General features: G+C 46.7%; 1 protein-coding gene across 1 annotated transcript in view; it reads left to right on the forward strand.

Annotated features, from left to right (window-relative positions):
• The window catches only part of LOC123600810 (tubulin-specific chaperone cofactor E-like protein), a 161,699-nt gene extending 144,076 nt beyond the window's left edge, over positions 1 to 17,623 (forward strand). The window contains exons 22-31 of the mRNA XM_045483199.1: positions 1,720 to 2,006; positions 3,725 to 4,005; positions 6,778 to 6,888; positions 8,100 to 8,302; positions 9,962 to 10,125; positions 10,563 to 10,811; positions 14,446 to 14,608; positions 15,754 to 15,841; positions 16,136 to 16,252; positions 16,836 to 17,623. Coding sequence (XP_045339155.1) covers positions 1,720 to 2,006; positions 3,725 to 4,005; positions 6,778 to 6,888; positions 8,100 to 8,302; positions 9,962 to 10,125; positions 10,563 to 10,811; positions 14,446 to 14,608; positions 15,754 to 15,841; positions 16,136 to 16,252; positions 16,836 to 16,936 — 1,764 coding nt within the window. The 3' untranslated portion in view covers positions 16,937 to 17,623. The remainder of the gene's footprint in view (positions 1 to 1,719; positions 2,007 to 3,724; positions 4,006 to 6,777; positions 6,889 to 8,099; positions 8,303 to 9,961; positions 10,126 to 10,562; positions 10,812 to 14,445; positions 14,609 to 15,753; positions 15,842 to 16,135; positions 16,253 to 16,835) is intronic.
• Positions 17,624 to 18,295: the final 672 nt, after the last annotated feature.

Below are 18,295 nucleotides of genomic sequence, written 5' to 3' on the forward strand. Positions count from 1 at the left end.
ATTCCGAGGGCCTCGCAGAAAATGTACAAGGTCTCAGGGCAGTAATGACAGCGTGGGTGCTAATAGAGGCTCAGGTGATAAAATGGTAGATAAGTCTGCTCTTACTCTGGATTAATTTCCCAAAAAAGCATCTCGTTTGTTTTCGAGCCTTTAAAAGTGTTCTTGGCTCTGATCAACTGTACCAAGACAAGCTCTTTCAACTCTGCTATCCTTTCTATAAGACTGGAGAAGGCGAGCATTTTCCTGTAAAAATACCTGTCGCACTAGAAACCTGATGGAGCATCCCCCTCTATCAGCGGGCTCCATGATGACAAAGCAAAGTGAAAGAAAACGGGAGGCTGGGTATGGTGGGTTTCTCTTAGCCTGGCTGGCTGGTTTCGAGTGAATCTTAGGCTTGCGTATAAACAAAGCACCCACCCCCATAACTGATATGGCTCCTGGGCTTGGATTCCTCCTGCCCCTTCCATTTCAGAAATAATCTACTCTGATGAATGATTGACAGCGACCCCCAGTCTCTCAGCTAAACCAGGCTGGTTACCAGCAGGCAGACCTGAAAGATGGAACCAGTCCCCAGTGCTGTGATTCCAGCTAGAGAGGGGCAGGTGGAAAGCCAGGACGTGCACATTAACATTTTTCAGAATCGAGTGTTGTTGTATGTATTCTGCTTTCTGCCGTTGGCTCTGGTAATCGTGCATTGAGTGTATCTTTAGTTGAAGAGTCATCAAATAGCTTGGTGTCCAGCATTAGGCAAAAGACGGGCGGTATTTTGCAAGCTTAAAAGGAAGAGTCTGGATTTTAATAGTGGGTTTTAACTTCAGTGAAAGCTGCTACTGTTTTTGACACTCCAATTCCTCTTGCAAATTGGCCCACGTAGACACAACTGCATTGCTCCGGAATACGGGAGCTAGAAAGTAAAAGTCACCACCTGAGAGAGCAAAGCTGACATTATTGCTGAATAAAATACTCCAAGCTGGCCAAAATAGTAAAGAATCATATTTTTGAAACTTTTTTTTTTTTTTAAGAAATGAAAGGTACTAATAACCTGGGGGAAAAAAAACTCGATTGATTTTGTAAGTACAGGAAAAGCATATTATGTTCTGTCCTAAGGGCCAAGAAAAGAAACTGTTAGAAAGTAGGAAAATGATGAATGCAGAAAATATCTTGCCTCTAGGACCTTTGGGGAAGGAGGGGGACCTCCAGTCTGGACATTATACGCAAGAAAATAATAAACATGGCAGTGATCCCCAAATTCATTTTTAACCGTGTTAGACACCCCTTAGCACAGGATTGGGATTTCATTTCAGTAATTGGTTTATGCTGGGGAAAGTTTTATACAAAATCCAGCCATTTGTAGAGAACTATACCCTTCTAATGTTTTTTCATCTTTCTGCCTCTGTATTTTGCTTCTTTGGGGCGAACTGTGGACAGTAAGATAAGCAAATGCACTTACACTCCAGGGCAGGGGTCAGCAAACTACAGAATTCGACCAAATCCACTTGCTGCCTATTGTTGTTTTTTTAAATAAAGCGTTACTGGAACATAGCCTCATTCATTTAATTATATATCATCTGTGGCTGTTTTCATGCCGTGAGGGCAGAGTTGAGAAGCAGTAGAAATCATATAGCCCACAAAGCCTAAAACATTTGCAGTGGCCCTTTATAGTAACAGTTTGCCAACCCCTGCTGTAAAGGTAATTTCTTTCTTTTTCCCCCCCAATAGGTGAATGGCACACAAGTGAATGTTCCATTTGTAACTGGACTGGCAACCAAAATCTACAGCAGCGAGGGGTTCCTGGTGATTGACACCAGCCCCGACATCCAGATCTACTACAATGGTTTCAATGTCATAAAAATCAGCATCAGCGACAGGCTGCAGAACAAAGTATGTGGCCTCTGTGGCAACTTCAACGGGGACTTAACCGACGATTATGTGACCTTGAGGGGGAAGCCAGTGGTGAGCAGCGTGGTGCTGGCCCAGAGCTGGAAAACCAATGGCATGCAGAAGAGGTGAGAGTTCTAGTTGCTAGGCTCAGTGGCCCAAATCCTCCCGCACCCATGACAGGTATTGATGAGGAATGCACTTTCCATAGCATCACCACTCCCCTCCTGCAAAGGGTTGAGCCCCAGGTCTTTGGAGTTTCCAGAAGACAAATAGGTACATCAGAGGCCTCGGTCATTTCTTGAACAGCAGAGGAAGGAATTGGGCTTGGATGATCTGATTCTGAATTGGCATGGCATCCGGCCCCTGGCCAAAGAGAAGAGAGTGCCCAGGATTAGAACACTGAGGCCTTGGCCAGCGCCCACCTGCTGGGAATTGGGCCAGAAGAAGGGCCACCTACCCCTTGCTCCCCAGGGCTGGGCCTACTTGTGTACCTGTGATTCTCACCGGAAGGCTGGGTTGAGATAGTGCAGGTAGAGGTTGGTGGAGATCAGGAAAGCCTTTTTAAAAACAGAAGTCGCCAAGGTTCTTATAAGACGCCTCTCTTGCCAGCTGAGACAGAATGACCTAAACAAGCTATTCCAAAGGTGCGTAATTCAGGTCACCTCTGAGCTGCTGCGTCATGTTAATACATCGCTGGATCTATAGATATGCTTCTTTTTCATGGTATTTCTTTCCTTGTATAATGGCTCAATGTCTTATACTTCAACCTACCGAACATCAGCTAAATACCAAGATGGGGAAATGATGCAGATGTAAACTCGATACTACCTCATAAATAAGACTATCCTGAATTATGGGACCGGGAGCTGGAAGAAAACCTCAGGGATACCTAGTCCAATCTCTTCCTTTTCTAGGCGAAATGGAAGCTAGAGCAGAATAAGTTATGTGAGGGGCCCTGTAAGTGGCGAAGTCCAGAATCCCCTCCTGAGGAACTATGATTCTGTTTGAGTTCCTCCCTCCCTCCTCCCCTCCCTTCCTTTCTTCCTTCCTTCCTTCCTCCCTCCCTCCCTCCCTCTTCTTCCTTTATAAACTATTTCAGCTGGATACCAATTTTCTTGTGAAGGTTTGCTTTTGGTCTCTGCTAGCTATACTGGAAGTGGTCTCCAAGGCTTCTAGACAACTGTTCTACCAACTATCATTATTATTATTGATTAATAATAATGGTAACTCTCATTCTTATTATAGTTATAAGTGGTTATTTTATCAATGCCTGTTCACAGTTATTGTATCAGTTGTATCAAAGGTTAACAGTTATGTGAGTATCTGCCTTTCGACTGACACTCTGGCTCACCCACCCACTATTTTAGTTTACTCTCACTTCTGCCAGTGATACCAACAGGAGAAACTACTGGGGCACCCGGGTGGCTCAGTCGGTTAAGCATCCGACTTCGGTTCAGATCATTCTCTCGCCGTCCGTGAGTTCGAGCCTCACGTCGGGCTCTGTGCTGACAACTCAGAGCCTGGAATCTGCTTCAGATTCTGTGTCTCCCTCTCTCTCTGCCCCTCTCCCATTCGTAATCTGTTTCTCTCTCTCTCTCTCTCTCAAAAAACAAAACAAAACAAAACAGTAGAAACTACTGTGTCGTTTTCTGGGCTGGAGAGACTGAGACCAGTCCTCCCTGACTTATGTGAGATTACATAGCCAATTAGCATTGGAATCCGTGCCTCACTTGCCTCACTTCTGGGTTAGCAGAAGAGGTAACAGATGGGGTCTTCCCTTCCACCGGGGATCTCAGGCGGTGGTTTTGGCATCACGTTATCTGACCAGACTTGTCGCCCCCAGCTGTAATGAGCTGCAGTTCTCGCAGTATGCGGCCATGTGTGACAACGTGCACATCCAGATGATGCAGGGCGACGGCTACTGCCTGAAGCTCACGGACATGAAGGGCTTCTTCCAGCCGTGCTACGGGCTCCTCGACCCCCTCCCCTTCTACGAGTCCTGCTACCTGGACGGCTGCTACAACCACAAGAAGTTCCAGCTGTGTGGCTCCCTGGCCGCCTACGGGGAGTCCTGTCGCTCCTTCGGGATCCTCAGCACTGAGTGGATTGAGAAGGAGAATTGCTGTAAGAGAATTATTTTATTCCTGCGGATTCTTTTCCGACTTAAAAGCACAGCTTTGCTGGCCGACACCGCCGGCCCCACCTTTAGCCACAGGGCTGCCCCCAGGGTCGAGGAGTGGAGAGCCACTGCAGAGATTGTATGGGGGGCATTTCGGGGGAGCCTCACTCGCCTGCGGTTCCTGTCCAGCTCTGGAATTTGGGACACCGGCTTGGGCAGATGAGGTTCTCTGGGTTGGAGGAGCACCAGTTTAGTGGCTTATGAGGTACAGGGACACAGTATGGCATCTTGATTGATGTCAGACCTCAAATTCAGCTCTTCCCCGGCTCCTTTACCATGGGTCAGAGCCTAGCTCAGAAAGGGAAGGCTTGTGGCAAGCGGTGAGCTGAGTTGGGATCGAGCTGACTGTGCCTGGCTTGAAAGGAAGCTGCGGTTGGATTTATACAAGGATTGTACATAAATTAGGTGATAAAAAAAAGATCTATAAAATTGTTTTAATGTTTATTTTTGAGAGGGAGTATATGCAGGAGGGGAAGAGAGAGAGAAGGAGACAGAGGATCCCAAGCCCTATGTGGGGCTCGAATCCACGAGCCATGAGATCATGACCTAAAACCGAAGTCGGACACTTCACCGACTGAGCCACCCGGGTGCCCCAAAACGAAGATTCTATAGATTGTTGTGTTTTTTCTGTAGTAAGAAAACTATTTTGAGATTTACGTCCATTATACTGTTTGTCCATCTTCTTACTATGTGAATCAAATAGATGGAGCAAATCTGCATATAAATACCTATAAGTGTGTCATATACGTGTATGTGTCCATATACATAAATGGTCACCTGTCCCATTAATGCAGGACGATATTGTGGCCAACAGGATGTGTGCATGTTCCTTGACACGCACCATTAACCCGGTACCACCGTGAAAACGGGCACGTTGCAAGACCGCGCGCATTTCAGAAAATTTGCAGACGACGCCCGACCCAGTGTAGGGATGCGCTTAATTCAGAACCTAAGCACAGTGAGGTAGATTCAAATATGTATCCAGTGACTTGAGAAACTCTTAACAGGCAAACTACTAGTCTCTGTTGGAAACCAACATAAGTTGTTTTTGATGACTTTAATATTTTGCCCTGTTGTGTTAATAAGCAACACTTTAAATGAAATGAACTGTTTTAAAACTTTAAGAACTTCCCTCTGTGTAAGGGCGTGTCTTATTTGCCAGCTGGTGTAAGGGCCACCGTATTTGTAGGCTATCACCTCCACACTTTCCATTATTCTCTGGGGTTGTTTTCAGGTTGTGTTAATCACCCATAACATTTGTTGACCGGCTGCTGTGGGCTTAGCCCTGTCTAGGTCCACGCACTCGTCACATGAAGGGATCTTTATAAAAGGAAGCCATTAAAAAAGAAGTGTATTTAAGTTATGCTGATGGTTCCCCTTTAGTTATGCTTCTGGGGATTAAGACAGGGTGATACTAAGCCATTAGCAGAGGTGAACGTCAGCTGGGTCAGGGGAGGCATCTGAGACACACGGGGGCTCTGCTTTGTTTTTAAATTCTTGAAGCTAACTTGGCTCACGCTGGGACTGAACCGTTGTTTCTTTACGCACTCACCATTCCGTGCCATGACGAATAGGAGGATTTCTATATCTGACAGGGGGAGAGCTTCTTTAAATAAAGAAATGAGTGTCCAAAAGAAGATGCTCTCAATTAGTGTTTCTCAAACTGAGGAGTTGACGGTCTTACCGGTGGTCTGTGGACTCATCTGCTGTGGAAATAATTATTTACAACATGATGATGATGGCACTCCACATACGTTTGTTTTTTCCTTACAGTTTTACTGTTGTTGGCAAAATAGTAGAATTAATCTAAGTCATTGCTGGCGAGTTGCATGTAGGTTTCGGTTTGTCTATTTTTATAAAATTAAGTACATAGACATTTATGGGAAAAGGAGAACGTGAATCAGAACAGACCAGGAAGTCCTATCTGAAGGACCTCTCTGGGATTTTACTGGCCCTAAGATTTTCATTCTTTCTTTTTTTTTTTAATGTTTATTTATATTTGACAGAGAGAGAGAGAGAGAGAGAGAGAGAGAGAGAGAGAGCATGAGCGGGGGAGGGGCAGAGAGAGAGGGAGACAGAATCCGAAGCAGGCTCCAGGCTCCCAGCCATCGGCACGGAGCCCGACACAGGGCTCGAACCCACAGACCGCGAGATCATGACCTGAGCCGAAGTCGGACGCTCAACCGACTGAGCCACCCAGGCACCCCTAAAATTTTCATTCCTGACAGATATTTATTGAACACTCAACTGTGAGGCGTCTGGGTGCAGGGAATGTGAAGATAAATGATTGGACCCTACTCTGTATAAGTACAGAGAAATGCGTGTAATGGTAGAACAGTGTGGTGAGAACATTAATCGTGCTGTATCTTGGCAGTTCTCAGTGTCTCTGCCCTCCATCCTCGCCACTTACCTTCCAGTGTGCGGACCTTGGGCAAGTTTCAGCTGCGAAACGAGGGCCACTCAGGTCGCAGAGCATGTGTGAGGGTTGGAGGAGATAATGCAACCAAAGCGTGAAGCCCAGTGCCGAGCCCAGAGCAGGGGCCCCGCCGCTAGCTGTTGTCATCGTTTTCTGGAAGGTGGCTCTGTCTGTTGATTCCCAGCTGCCCTCTGACCACCACCAATTCCCTGACAATGGCAAGTCCAGAGTATAGCCACATGCTAGCAAGCGTGGGTGTGAAAATCAAGTCGTGTGTGTTTCTGTTTGTTTTCCTTTTTAGCAGGAGTGGTTGAAGATCCCTGTGTGGGGGCAGACTGTCCCAACCGGACCTGTGAGCTGGAAAACGGAGGAGAGCTGTGTGGCTGCATCGAGCCGCCCCCCTATGGAAACAGTGAGTGACACCTGCCCCCTCCCCGTGCGGACAGACCCCCACGGGGGAGGCCTGGTGGCTGCACGGCAGGGAAGCTGGGGTGGAGCCCACGCGTCCCGTGCTAGCTAGAGACCCACATAGCGGAGGTTTCACGAGGAGCATCGATCGAAGCAGGACGAGGAAGCCATCTGACATCTTCAAAGCAGGCTAATGTTCATCTCCTCATAGTGACATCCTTTTCTTCGATAAATGATAACGCCTAGATGTGTACATGAATAGAATCAGCCACTTCCACTGTGGCCGTGTTCAACATCACAGAGATCTGAATTGATCCTCTAGACTCGCGGGAAAGTAGGGTAGTTTGGCGAAACATGTGAGCCTCAGAGCGAGAGCACCAGGGGCCCTAAAGGCAGATTAATTTGTTCTGAAGACACAAGGGCAGTCTCTGATGCCGACAGTACATAACCAGGACCCCAGGCCCTGCTCCGAGCCGCAGCCCCCCGGAAGGTAGGAAAGGCCTTGTCCCCGCCGGGCGCACCCGTGAGGTCGGCCTGAAGGGGGGCTGCGTTGCACCCCCGGCTCCCCGCCCCGGCCCAAACTGGGTCACTTGGGAGGCACGCGCTGACCATAACATCGTCATTGACCGGAAGGCTCCCTCGGAGGGTGCCGTTCAGGGGCTTCACCCGAGCAGATCAAACGTGTCCCTGTGTTTCTAGAGTGCTCATTAGCCCGTGTTTATGTACTCGGAGAAAATGTCAGTTGGTGCATTATCGTGTCAGAAAGCAAGAGCTCCTGACACTCGCCTGGGAACCCGCGGGGGGCCTCGGGGTGGGCTGCCCAGGGCTGCTCCCACCTGGGGGTGCGCCCGTTAGCCGGGCTCCACAGTGAGCTCCCCGGGGAAAGTAGCTCCCACCAGAGTGGGGCGGAGCCCTGGGTCTGGGAAGAAAAGACAAAACACAATCTGTTAGCGTTTCCATCTTAAAAAAAATAAAAATAAAATAAAATAAAATAAAATAAAATAAAATAAAATAAAATCTTAACAACGTCCTGGTTTTTGCCTTGAATGCATGCAAACGTGCATTTGGTTGGATCAAAGCTTAATTAGAAGTGCCCCAGTGTTTGCGTGAGGGTATTAGCCTCTTCCAAAGCAAACGGTGATGGGACGCCTCGCCCCCACCCTGCAGCACCACCGGCCCCCACTGACTGGCCTTTCGTGATAACTGTCCCCACAGACTCACATGACATTATTGATGCAGAGGTAACCTGCAAGGCGGCCCAGATGGAAGTGTCCATATCTAAGTGCAAACTCTTCCAGCTCGGCTTTGAGAGGGAGGGTGTGAGGATCAATGACAGACGGTGCTCCCACATCGAGGGGGAAGACTTTATCTCCTTTCAGATCAACAACACCAAAGGGAACTGTGGCAACATTGTACAGGTGAGAAACCCGGGGCCGGAAAGAACATCGGGCCGAGGTGGGGACAGCTCTGGGTGTTTCGCACGTGGGTTGTCCTCAAAGCCAACCTCCCGGGGGGTCTGCTTAGAAAGATCCTCCCCGGAAAACAGCACAAGGCATATGTGAAATGAAAGACATCAAGGAGAATAGGGGCACCCGGGTGGCTCCGTCAGTCAAGCACCGATTCTTGGTTTCAGCTCAAGTTGTGATCTTGTGGTTTGTGAGTTCGAGCCCCACGTCGGGGTCTGCGCTCACAGTAGGGAGCCTGCTTGAGAGTCTCTCTCTCTCTCTCTCTCTCTCAAAATAAATAAACAAACATTAAAAAATTGAAAAAAAAAAGACATCAAGGAGAATAATTGGTGCTAAGTAGTTTGTTGAACTGAAAGATCATGATAAGTGACAGACTCCTGTCCTTGATTTACACTATCTGCTGTTGTCCTTTGCCTAGCACATTGACAAATTTTTGTTACCTTGCTCCTGCTTCTCTTGTTCTTCTGGGTAAATACAGCTGGGTTCAGCTGTTTTGGGGGGTAAGGGTGTCCCAGACATCATTTAACAATTGGCTGCATACTCTCAACAATAGCCAAATTATGGAAAGAGCCTAAATGTCCATCAACTGATGAATGGATAAAGAAATTGTGGTTTATATACACAATGGAGTACTAGGTGGCAATGAGAAAGAATGAAATATGGCCTTTTGTAGCAACGTGGATGGAACTGGAGAGTGTGATGCTAAGTGAAATAAGCCATACAGAGAAAGACAGATATCATATGTTTTCACTCTTATGTGGATCCTGAGAAACTTAACAGGAACCCATGGGGGAGGGAAAGGAAAAAAAAAAAAAGAGGTTAGAGTGGGAGAGAGCCAAAGCATAAGAGACTCTTAAAAAATGAGAACAAACTGAGGGCTGATGGGGGGTGGAAGATGGGTATTGAAGAGGGCGTCTTTTGATGAGCACTGGGTGTTGTATGGAAACCAATTTGACAATAAATTTCATATATTTAAAAAAAAACGGTTGGCTGCAGAAATACAGCAAGGTCCCACCTTTCAGTGTCAGATTGTCCTACTTATATTTGGCAAACCATCTTGATTCTCTTCCTCCTGTTCCTTCCTGCTGTCTTTAAAAAAAAAAAAAAAAAAAATATATATATATATATATATATATATATATATATATATATCTGCATTCATTAACTCAAAAGGAGTGAGCAGGTGAAACTTACATTTGTTCCTCTTGGTCCTTGTGGGAAGGTCCGGTAGGAGATCTGGAGGAGGAGAGATTTTGAATTAGGACTTGAAGAAGATTTATATGACCCTGGGATAGCAATACTTCATGCTGTCCCCAGCTTGGGTTCCCACAGATAACTGGGGCCGGTTGTAGTTAGAATTCAGGGTACATGAATTCACCCTCTGTGGACACTCAAGGTTATCAGCCTGTAGGGTGCTGTTGACATCTAATGCGACATTTTTTGTTGTTGTTGTTGTTGTTAGTAAATGCTGAAGCTAGCTCAATACTGACTTATACCGGCCTCTGGATTATGTATGGAATGAAGCCATTTCTCTACTTTCGGGGCTGTGGATTTGAAAAGCAAGCCACTTATTCACTCCCCTCTTTAATGATTTCTGACCTTCCTTTGCAGTCCAATGGCACTCATATCATGTATAAAAACACAATCTGGATCGAAAGTGCCAACAACACTGGCAACATCATCACTAGGGACCGGACGATCAATGTGGAATTTTCGTGTGCTTACGAGCTGGATATCAAGATCTCTTTAGATTCTGTTATAAAGCCTATGCTAAGGTAAAGAATCTCACGGGCTGTGCACATTGCTTTGTCTTTTCCTTGACAGTTGAGGTTAGCATAATCAAAATTGCTAGCATTTGTCTTTGAAGCACTGGGGAAGAAATAGTTCCTATTTTCTTCACCTAAATGCCTTGGACCAGCACTGTGTAACAGAACTTTCCACAGTGATGGAAATGTACTATATCCGTACTATCCAATAAAATAGCTGTATATGGAAATTGAGCAATTGAAATGTGGCTAGGGGTGCTGAGGAATTGAATTTTTAATTTAATTTTATTGTAATTGCCACACGTGGCTTACGGGTACCATTTTGGACTTAGACTTTTCTGTCGTCTGCTTTGCCTTCCCTCTGCATTTCAGCTTGAAACTGGTAGTAACTGCATAAATATGATTGTTTGGCATTCCTCCTCACTGCATGCTTATTTCCCTTTCAGTGTCATTAACCTCACAGTTCCAACCCAAGAAGGCAGCTTCACCACCAAGATGGCGCTCTACAAAAATGCCTCCTACAAACATCCTTACCGCCAGGGTGAAGTGGTGTTGACAACTCGAGATGTGCTGTACGTCGGGGTCTTTGTGGTCGGCGCTGACGCCACACATTTGATCCTGACGCTGAACAAGTGCTATGCCACCCCGTCCCGAGACAGCAATGACAAACTCCGATACTTCATCATTGAAGGGGGGTGAGTGGCCTCCTCTCAGAGGACCGTCCAAAGGCTTTTAGGGTAATATTCGCCAGTACCAGTTTGTAGAGAAGGTCTTAGAGAAGAGAATGGGAAGGGGTATTTGTGCTGTGCATCCAGGAACTCTAATTCTCTGAACAAACCTGTGAGGTAGACATTGTAAGCCTCACTTTCTACCCTAGCAGGCTGAGGCTTCGGGAGACCAAGCCACTTGCTTGAAGTCACACAGCAACGTAGTGGTGGGTCCCCAAGTCCCGTGGCAGTCACTACAGAATGCTTTATTCTCACGGTGATCAGAGAGGAGATCCTGTCCTGCCTATTTGAATTGCAGTCTGAGAGAAATGGGGATCACCTGCCAAAGAAGGTGAACAGGACATCCATCAGAACTACAGTCTGGTGAACAGGACATCCATCAGAATATAAAAAGAGCTAGAACCGTAGAAGAGAAGAAACAGAAGCACAGAATACACTAGAATCGTTTATAAAATCGATGACTTTTGTTTTATTCACTGCTATATGCCCAGCACCTACTGTGTGCCCTGACACATATGGAACAAAATTTATTGAATGAATAAGGAAGAAGAAAAGACTACAGACCAATAATAATTATTTTTCCTTTTTATTTATTAAATTTTTTTTTATATTTTATTTTTGAGAGGGAAAGAGAAAGACAGAGTGAAAACAGTGGTTGGGGGGGGGGGGCGGGGGGGACAGAGAGGGAGACACAGAATCCGAAGCAGGCTCCAGGCTCCGAGCTGTCAGCACAGGGCCTGACACGGGACTCCGACCCACGAACTGAGAGATCATGACCTGAGCTGAAGTAGGACATTTAACCAACTGAGCCACCCAGGCACCCCAATTTTTCTTTTTTAAAAACACATACGGGTTATGTCAAGCAATGGTAATTCTAGCTGGGTATGAAAATCAGACAAAGACTAACAGGAGAAAAGCATACAAATATATTTAATACCAGTTTTCTGTGATACTGAAAGCCTTCATGAGGAAATGAGGATCTCAAGAAGTGGTTGAACCTGAGTATTTTTTGCTAGGTTAGGTGAAGAGTAGACGGTCACGGACAAGTATGAGAGGTCAAAGGCTATGAGGTCAGTGTGGTAAACGGGAGGAGCTTAGCAAAGCCTGTTAGGATTCTTCTTGCTGTCCCTCTGTCTTTGGAGGTAAGGATGTTCCTTTCCTGCAGGTGTTGGGGGAGCACCTCTCACATGAGGGCTCTGTGACCTGTTTCAGGGGCAAAGAGTCAGGGAAAGGTCAGAGTGACCTTTCTGCTTCTGCTTTTCTCAAACTCCTTCACCTTAAAATATTAAGTATGCCAAGGTGCCAGATTTGAGGGGTAGCATGTCCTGAATCCTATCCCCAGCCTGGGCCGACACCTACCCTGGCGTGGTCAGGGAGCATTATAGATACTATAATTAGTTTTAGGGTTGAAAAGGAATAGTTTTCCCAAAAGAAGGTGTGGTTCTGGGCAAACCATGGATAACCATTATTTTTGCAGATTAAACAGGTTCAGAGATGTTAGGTACACAGCTCACCCAAGGCCACTCAACTTACCAGGGGCAGAAGAAGAATCCTTCCAAGTATCAGGACACACCGCCACCCTAAGTGGTCAGACGGGGCTTGTGGCAGGGGTCGCTGAGGGATTTGTCTTCCTGAGCTGGTTCTTAGCCTCCTTGGAGGCAAAGGGAGGGACTTGGTGACTACTGGGTAACTCACAGTGTGGATTTCTCTCCTTCCCGTCATAGTCCTTTCCCTAAGGGATAGAGCTCAGATATGAGCCCCTGTAGTGTTGCAAGCCTGGTTGTAGGGTCTGTGCCTCCTTTGAAGGACACAGTGGTTGGCAGTTTTATTTTATTTTAGTTTTTAAGTTTTTAAAATTTATTTTCAGACAGAGAGCATGAGTGGGGGATGGGCAGAGAGAGAGGGGGAGAGAGAGAATCCCAAGTAGGCTCTGCACCATCAGCACAGGGCTCAACGAGGAGCTGGAACTCATGAACTATGAGATCATGATCTGAGCCAAAATCCAACACTTGACCAACTGAGCCACCCAGGCACTCCAGTGTTTGGCAGTTTTAAGATAGTGTTTAATACACTTGATCCAGAGAGGAGAGAGAATGAGCGTGTGAGCATGTTCATAAAACTGGGCCTGCCCCAGGGTCTGAGCAAAGGCCTTCAGATGAAACTGTTGTTTGATTTTGTCCTATGAGGGAATTTTAACTCATGAGTCCTTCTGACCTTTCTTGGACGGATGTGGTTAATTGTTTTTCCAGTGAACTCATCTGGGCAAAAGCATGAGCAGCAAAATGGGTTCACTTCAGAATTTTGGGGGGCCAGCTCTTCCTCCGTGGCTCTGCAGAGGGTGGCAATGGCACCCCCAGTGACTCACGAGTCCCAGGTCTGGCTAAGACGGAAGGCCTGGGTGAAGGTTGGAGTGCTGTGATCATTTTAGAAACTTTGAACCAATTTAGATTATTCAAATGAATAACAGTGACAAGGAAAAGTATGGCAAGTAAGTTTTCATTTCAAAGCATTTAAGAGATTATTGCCTTGAAGACTAATTATAAAACCTAATAGGTGTGGGGGTGCTGAAGGATAACTTCAGTTTTTCATTTTCCTTATCACTAAGCTGTTTAATCCTGTGGGCTCGGGGAAGGAGCGATTAAAAAAAAAAAAAAGAGTCACCCTTTTTATCTTTATCATTTTTAGATAACTTCTTGGCTCCTATAGGCCAGCATTAGTGATGGCGGCACAATCCATTCATTCCCTCGTTTGTTCCTTTACAGAGATGTTTAGATACTTCCCACGTGCCCTGCAGTGTGTTAGAGACACAGTGAGGATCGCAGCCTGATTTTTTGAGCTCCAGGAATCCAGGAAAAGCCACCTGTTCTTGCCCGGTCAGGGCAGTGCGAGGGGTTATTTGTAGAGAAGGGGGGAGCTGTAGACTGGCGTTGGGGAAAGAGCGGGAGTAGGCATGGGAAGACTCCGAGACTGGGGAGACTTCATGTGGAAAGACCGTGGGGCCTAAGAGGCTGTGATGCATTTGGGGAGCTCTTAGGTAGCGGAGGCAGGTCTGTGTGCCTGAGGGAGGCCGGTGGCCCAATACCACAAGGGGTGGGGGCAGAGGGAGAGAAGAGGCACACCTGCAGCCAAGGGAGCTTTGGGTCATCCTGGACTGGTCTTCCCTCTTCTCCAGCTCCCACCGATTTGAATATGTGGGAAGATGACCCAAGAGGGTTTTGATCAGGGGACCCTCCCCAGATGGATAACCAGAGAAAGTACAGCTGGAGCAAGGACTAATCGTGTGTGTGTGTTGAGTTGATATCACGACACTATGTCGGTCGGGCAGTAAAGCACGACACTATGAGGGGCAGAAGAGAAACTGAGGGATAGGAAAGTCGGGGGCAGTTCCTGCAGCCATGTTGCTTTTATGCGCTTAGGATACTAGTTTGAGGTGTTATCCGATGCCTTTAAAGCAAACCATGAAAATAAAGTGGGAGTAAATGCGACACCCACACAGTCCAGAGGTCACTCTCAAAGGCAAAGACGTTTTTACCTATGATGATGGTTTTATGTGAAATAGAAGCAAACGTGTGAAGCGAAGATCCCATTTTCCTCTGAACAGGTGTCAGAACATTAAAGATAACACCATCGGCATCGAGGAGAACGGTGTCTCCCTAACCTGTCGCTTTCACGTCACCGTCTTCAAGTTCATCGGGGATTATGATGAAGTTCACCTTCACTGTGCAGTGTCACTGTGCGATTCAGAAAAGTACTCCTGTAAGATAGTAAGTGAGAGCGTGAAAATGAACTGCCTGGCCCTATTTCTCGCTGCCCCGCTTTTCCCAGCGTGGGGATCATGGACGCCAGGATCTGTGTGGCTCCTGAGAGTTCTTTGGGACTCACAGCACCTGGAAGTGGCTGAATTGGAAGCATCCCCAGATGGGAAGCGTCCCCAATGGCTCGTCTTTGGTGAGACCGTAAGAGAGAGGATGCGGTAGAATGGTGTCCATTTACTCTCCTTCTCTGTGTCTGAAATCTCTGCCGTGGGCATAGAGCACAAGACCAGGGTTTCTCAGACCTCAGCATTATTGACCTTTTGGACCAAATTGTTCTTGGTCGTAGGGACGGTTCTGTGCACCGTAGGATGTTCAGCAGCACCCCTGGCCTCTGCCCACTAGACGCAAATAGCACCTCCTCCCCAGCTGCCACACCCCAAAAATGCCCCCCAACACTGCCAAACATCCCCTGGGGGAAGGAGGGGGCAAAATTGGCCCTTGTTCAAGAACCACCACACCAGAGTCTCAAGGAGCCAGGCCACCTGAATCTGACAGGAACAGTGGGACCCAGCTCCACTACACTGTAGAGGCAGACCCCTGGGTTCAGGAATTTTCTGCCAGATGTTCTTCAGACAGTGACTTTCCTGCAATTCATCCAGATCCACGCCAGCCGGTGGCTCTGGAGAGGCTTCTGGAGGGGCTGTTGGAAGGTGGTGACAAACCAGTCATCTCTCCCATGTCAGGCTTACATCCGCACCTGAGATTTTATTGCACTGATATCAGCTCCCTAACCTTTAATATTCCAGCTTCACGTTCTCCCCAGTGTTTGCAGAATCACACCATGAATCATGGTCAGAGCTACTTACAGATGCTGCTGCATACCTTATTGCCCGATGTGATCCAACAATCCCCGTTCCTGGGAAGGGAGCATCTTTGAATCTAATTCTTGTGCGAGGAATATATTTAATTCTGCTCAACATAAAGCCCAGAGTCCCAGTGGGCTCCATGATCAAGAATGCATTGGTTCTAATTAATCCGAGCAGCGATAGTGCTTGAGGCTGGGACCACTGCCTCTTTCGGAGGTGGAAACATGGTGAAGAATAAGTTATCAGCTTAATTGTGTGAAATTTTCCCTCTGGTGTTCTGTCTTTCAGAATTGCCCACAAAATTCCAGGATTGCCACAGATTATACCAAGGAACGTAAAGAGCAGATCATTTCAGTGGGACCTATTAGGAGAAAAAGTATGTATGTCCCCTCAAAACCCATTATAAATGATTAAAACAATGGGATTTGAAGGCCTGGACCAACTCTTGGGTGTGTTTCAACTACAATGTGAATCTGGCGAATGAGGAAGTTGAGGACACCAGGTGGAGAAGATGGGCCGCTTCCGTAATGAAGTCTTCTCACGGACTCCTAAAATCCCACGACAGCATTGGGCTTTTCTTCTTCCTCTCCTCTGTTTAAAGTCTCACCCTGAGATAGGAGTTCAAGACTTGACCTGTCTGAAGTTGACTTAACCAGCTGCTCTTTTTCAGGGCTGGACTGGTGTGAGGACAATGGAGGGTGTGAGCAGATATGCACGAGCCGGGTAGACGGGCCTCTGTGCAGCTGTGTGACGGGAACCCTTCAGGAGGATGGCAAGAGCTGCCGAGGTAAATGCAACCTCCCGTTCAGGGCAGGTGGCTGGGAGCACAGGGAGCTCTTTCCCCTGAGTAGGAGACATTCATCTGTGAGGTCCCCCCAGCAAGTGACCTAAATTCCAGAAATTAAGATGGGAAGATGGAGACAGCACCAAGGAATTGTAGCACCATCTTGGAGACAGATAGAGATAGAGAGAGAGATAGAGATAGAGAGAGAGAGAGATTTAACCTTTGAGTCTCGTTCTTTCATCTAAAAGATGAAGGTGATTTTTTAAAAAATAAGATATCCAACTGTTTAAGGACCAAATACTGGTGCTCAATCAGGTCACCAAGTGTACCTGGGCTGTGGTTGGGACTGGGATGTTTGATCCAACAAACCTTAGCCCATGGTCTCCCTGAGGTTAGCAGGACTCTTCTAAAGGTTGAGTTGATTCTGCTGCTTTCCTGCCTCAGTCAGCACCATTTGGATAAAGTGAGTCCTTGGCCATGAGGAAAGTGGGTTCATTTACTTGGTTGAGTACCACAAAGTGTTTCTGATTCCTGTCCAACAGGTATTTTCCTTCACAGGACTTTCTATGTTCCTCTCTGTTCACAGCATCCAATTCTTCCACTGAACTTCAAGTTTGGACGCTGCTTCTCATCATGACCCAGATTTCACTATGGCATTTTGTCTATAAATCAGGCATGACCTCATAATTAACTCAAGGTTGCTATATAACGTACTGTAATTTACTTCAACTCCCTGTAGGATAAAAGGTGTGTACCCTTAAGTCAAAACCTATTTGAAATTGTCCAGCAATTCTCAAAGTGTAACCACCTGCCTCAAACAGTCTGAGTCCCAGAAATGAGTGAAATTCCAAGCTCCACTTGCAAAGCCCACAACAGGGCTTCTAAAAGCCAGTTGTGGAAAAAGCACGTAACTTGCCTAAAATTTCCAAACAGTTGTCACTAGAAACTTCGGTTCACGTGAAAAACCAGTAAAGGAAAAAAAAAAAATCCTGGTTAGAGAAGTCTGACCAGAAATCTAACCAGAGAAATCTGTCAAGCCAGTGCTATTTCTGGATCATAGTTTTACACAGAGAAAGGGCCTGTTGGAACAATATTGAGAAGCAATGACTGGAAGGTTTGGGTCTAAAGAATCTTTCTGATGTTTGGAAGCGTCTGATCTCTGATACGTACGTGTTGCTCACTTCTGTTTATGATGAGCTCCTCCTTCCCTCCCCCCGTGTCCCTCAATCTTGCCATGGCAGCTCGGCAGATTGTTTGCAGACCCGGGGAACCCTGTCTCCATCCCCCTACCCGGACCCTTCTCTTTTACAAATCAACCAAATAATTTTTAATGTATTTTATGCTTAAATAAACTTTGTGTTCAAGTATTCTCATTCCTTAGTGACTGAAGGAATTTTTGCTGACATTAGGCTTTGCACACCAAATAGCACGCTCTGATTTCAAAAATCAGCAGCGATTGGACCAGGTAGATAACTGCTGGCTAGAGCTTTAATGGGATTTTGTTACATGGCCATTCGCGTGGACTTACAGAGCATCAGCAGGACGTTACCGGGCAGCGTGGAAGAGAAGCAGGTAGTGTCCTCTTTTGTATGTGGTACACACTCGCATTTGCTGTAATTAACTGCCAAATGGGGGACTGCTAAATATATCTGTGGGCCGCCTCTCTTTTTTAAGGTTAAAAACAAAGTAAAACCCACTTCAAGTTTATTTTGAAGTTGTTTTGGATTGAAGCTGATGGTATTTTTATATTTTTCTGGGAACTCTGAAGCGCTGAGCATAAATCCTAGTGGCCTTGACCACGGGTGTGGATATGATTAGCGTTGTCTTGCATGCAACAAGCAACTGTCCCTGGGCTGAGGAAGCTGGGGTGTAGACGCAGTCTGTGCTGAGGGGCTTTGACCTCCCAGCCCTCTGGGAGGGTCCACAAATTCTAGCTTGTCTTGCCAGTTACACATGCCATGTGGCTAAGAGGACAGCTGGTATTGCTGGGGGAAAATGTGCACCTGCTTCGCCTTGGACGTCTTGAGATCTTCCAGGAAAACGCTG

The sequence above is a fragment of the Leopardus geoffroyi genome, chromosome D1 (genome assembly GCF_018350155.1).
Source record: "Leopardus geoffroyi isolate Oge1 chromosome D1, O.geoffroyi_Oge1_pat1.0, whole genome shotgun sequence".
Classification (NCBI taxonomy): Eukaryota; Metazoa; Chordata; class Mammalia; order Carnivora; family Felidae; genus Leopardus; species Leopardus geoffroyi.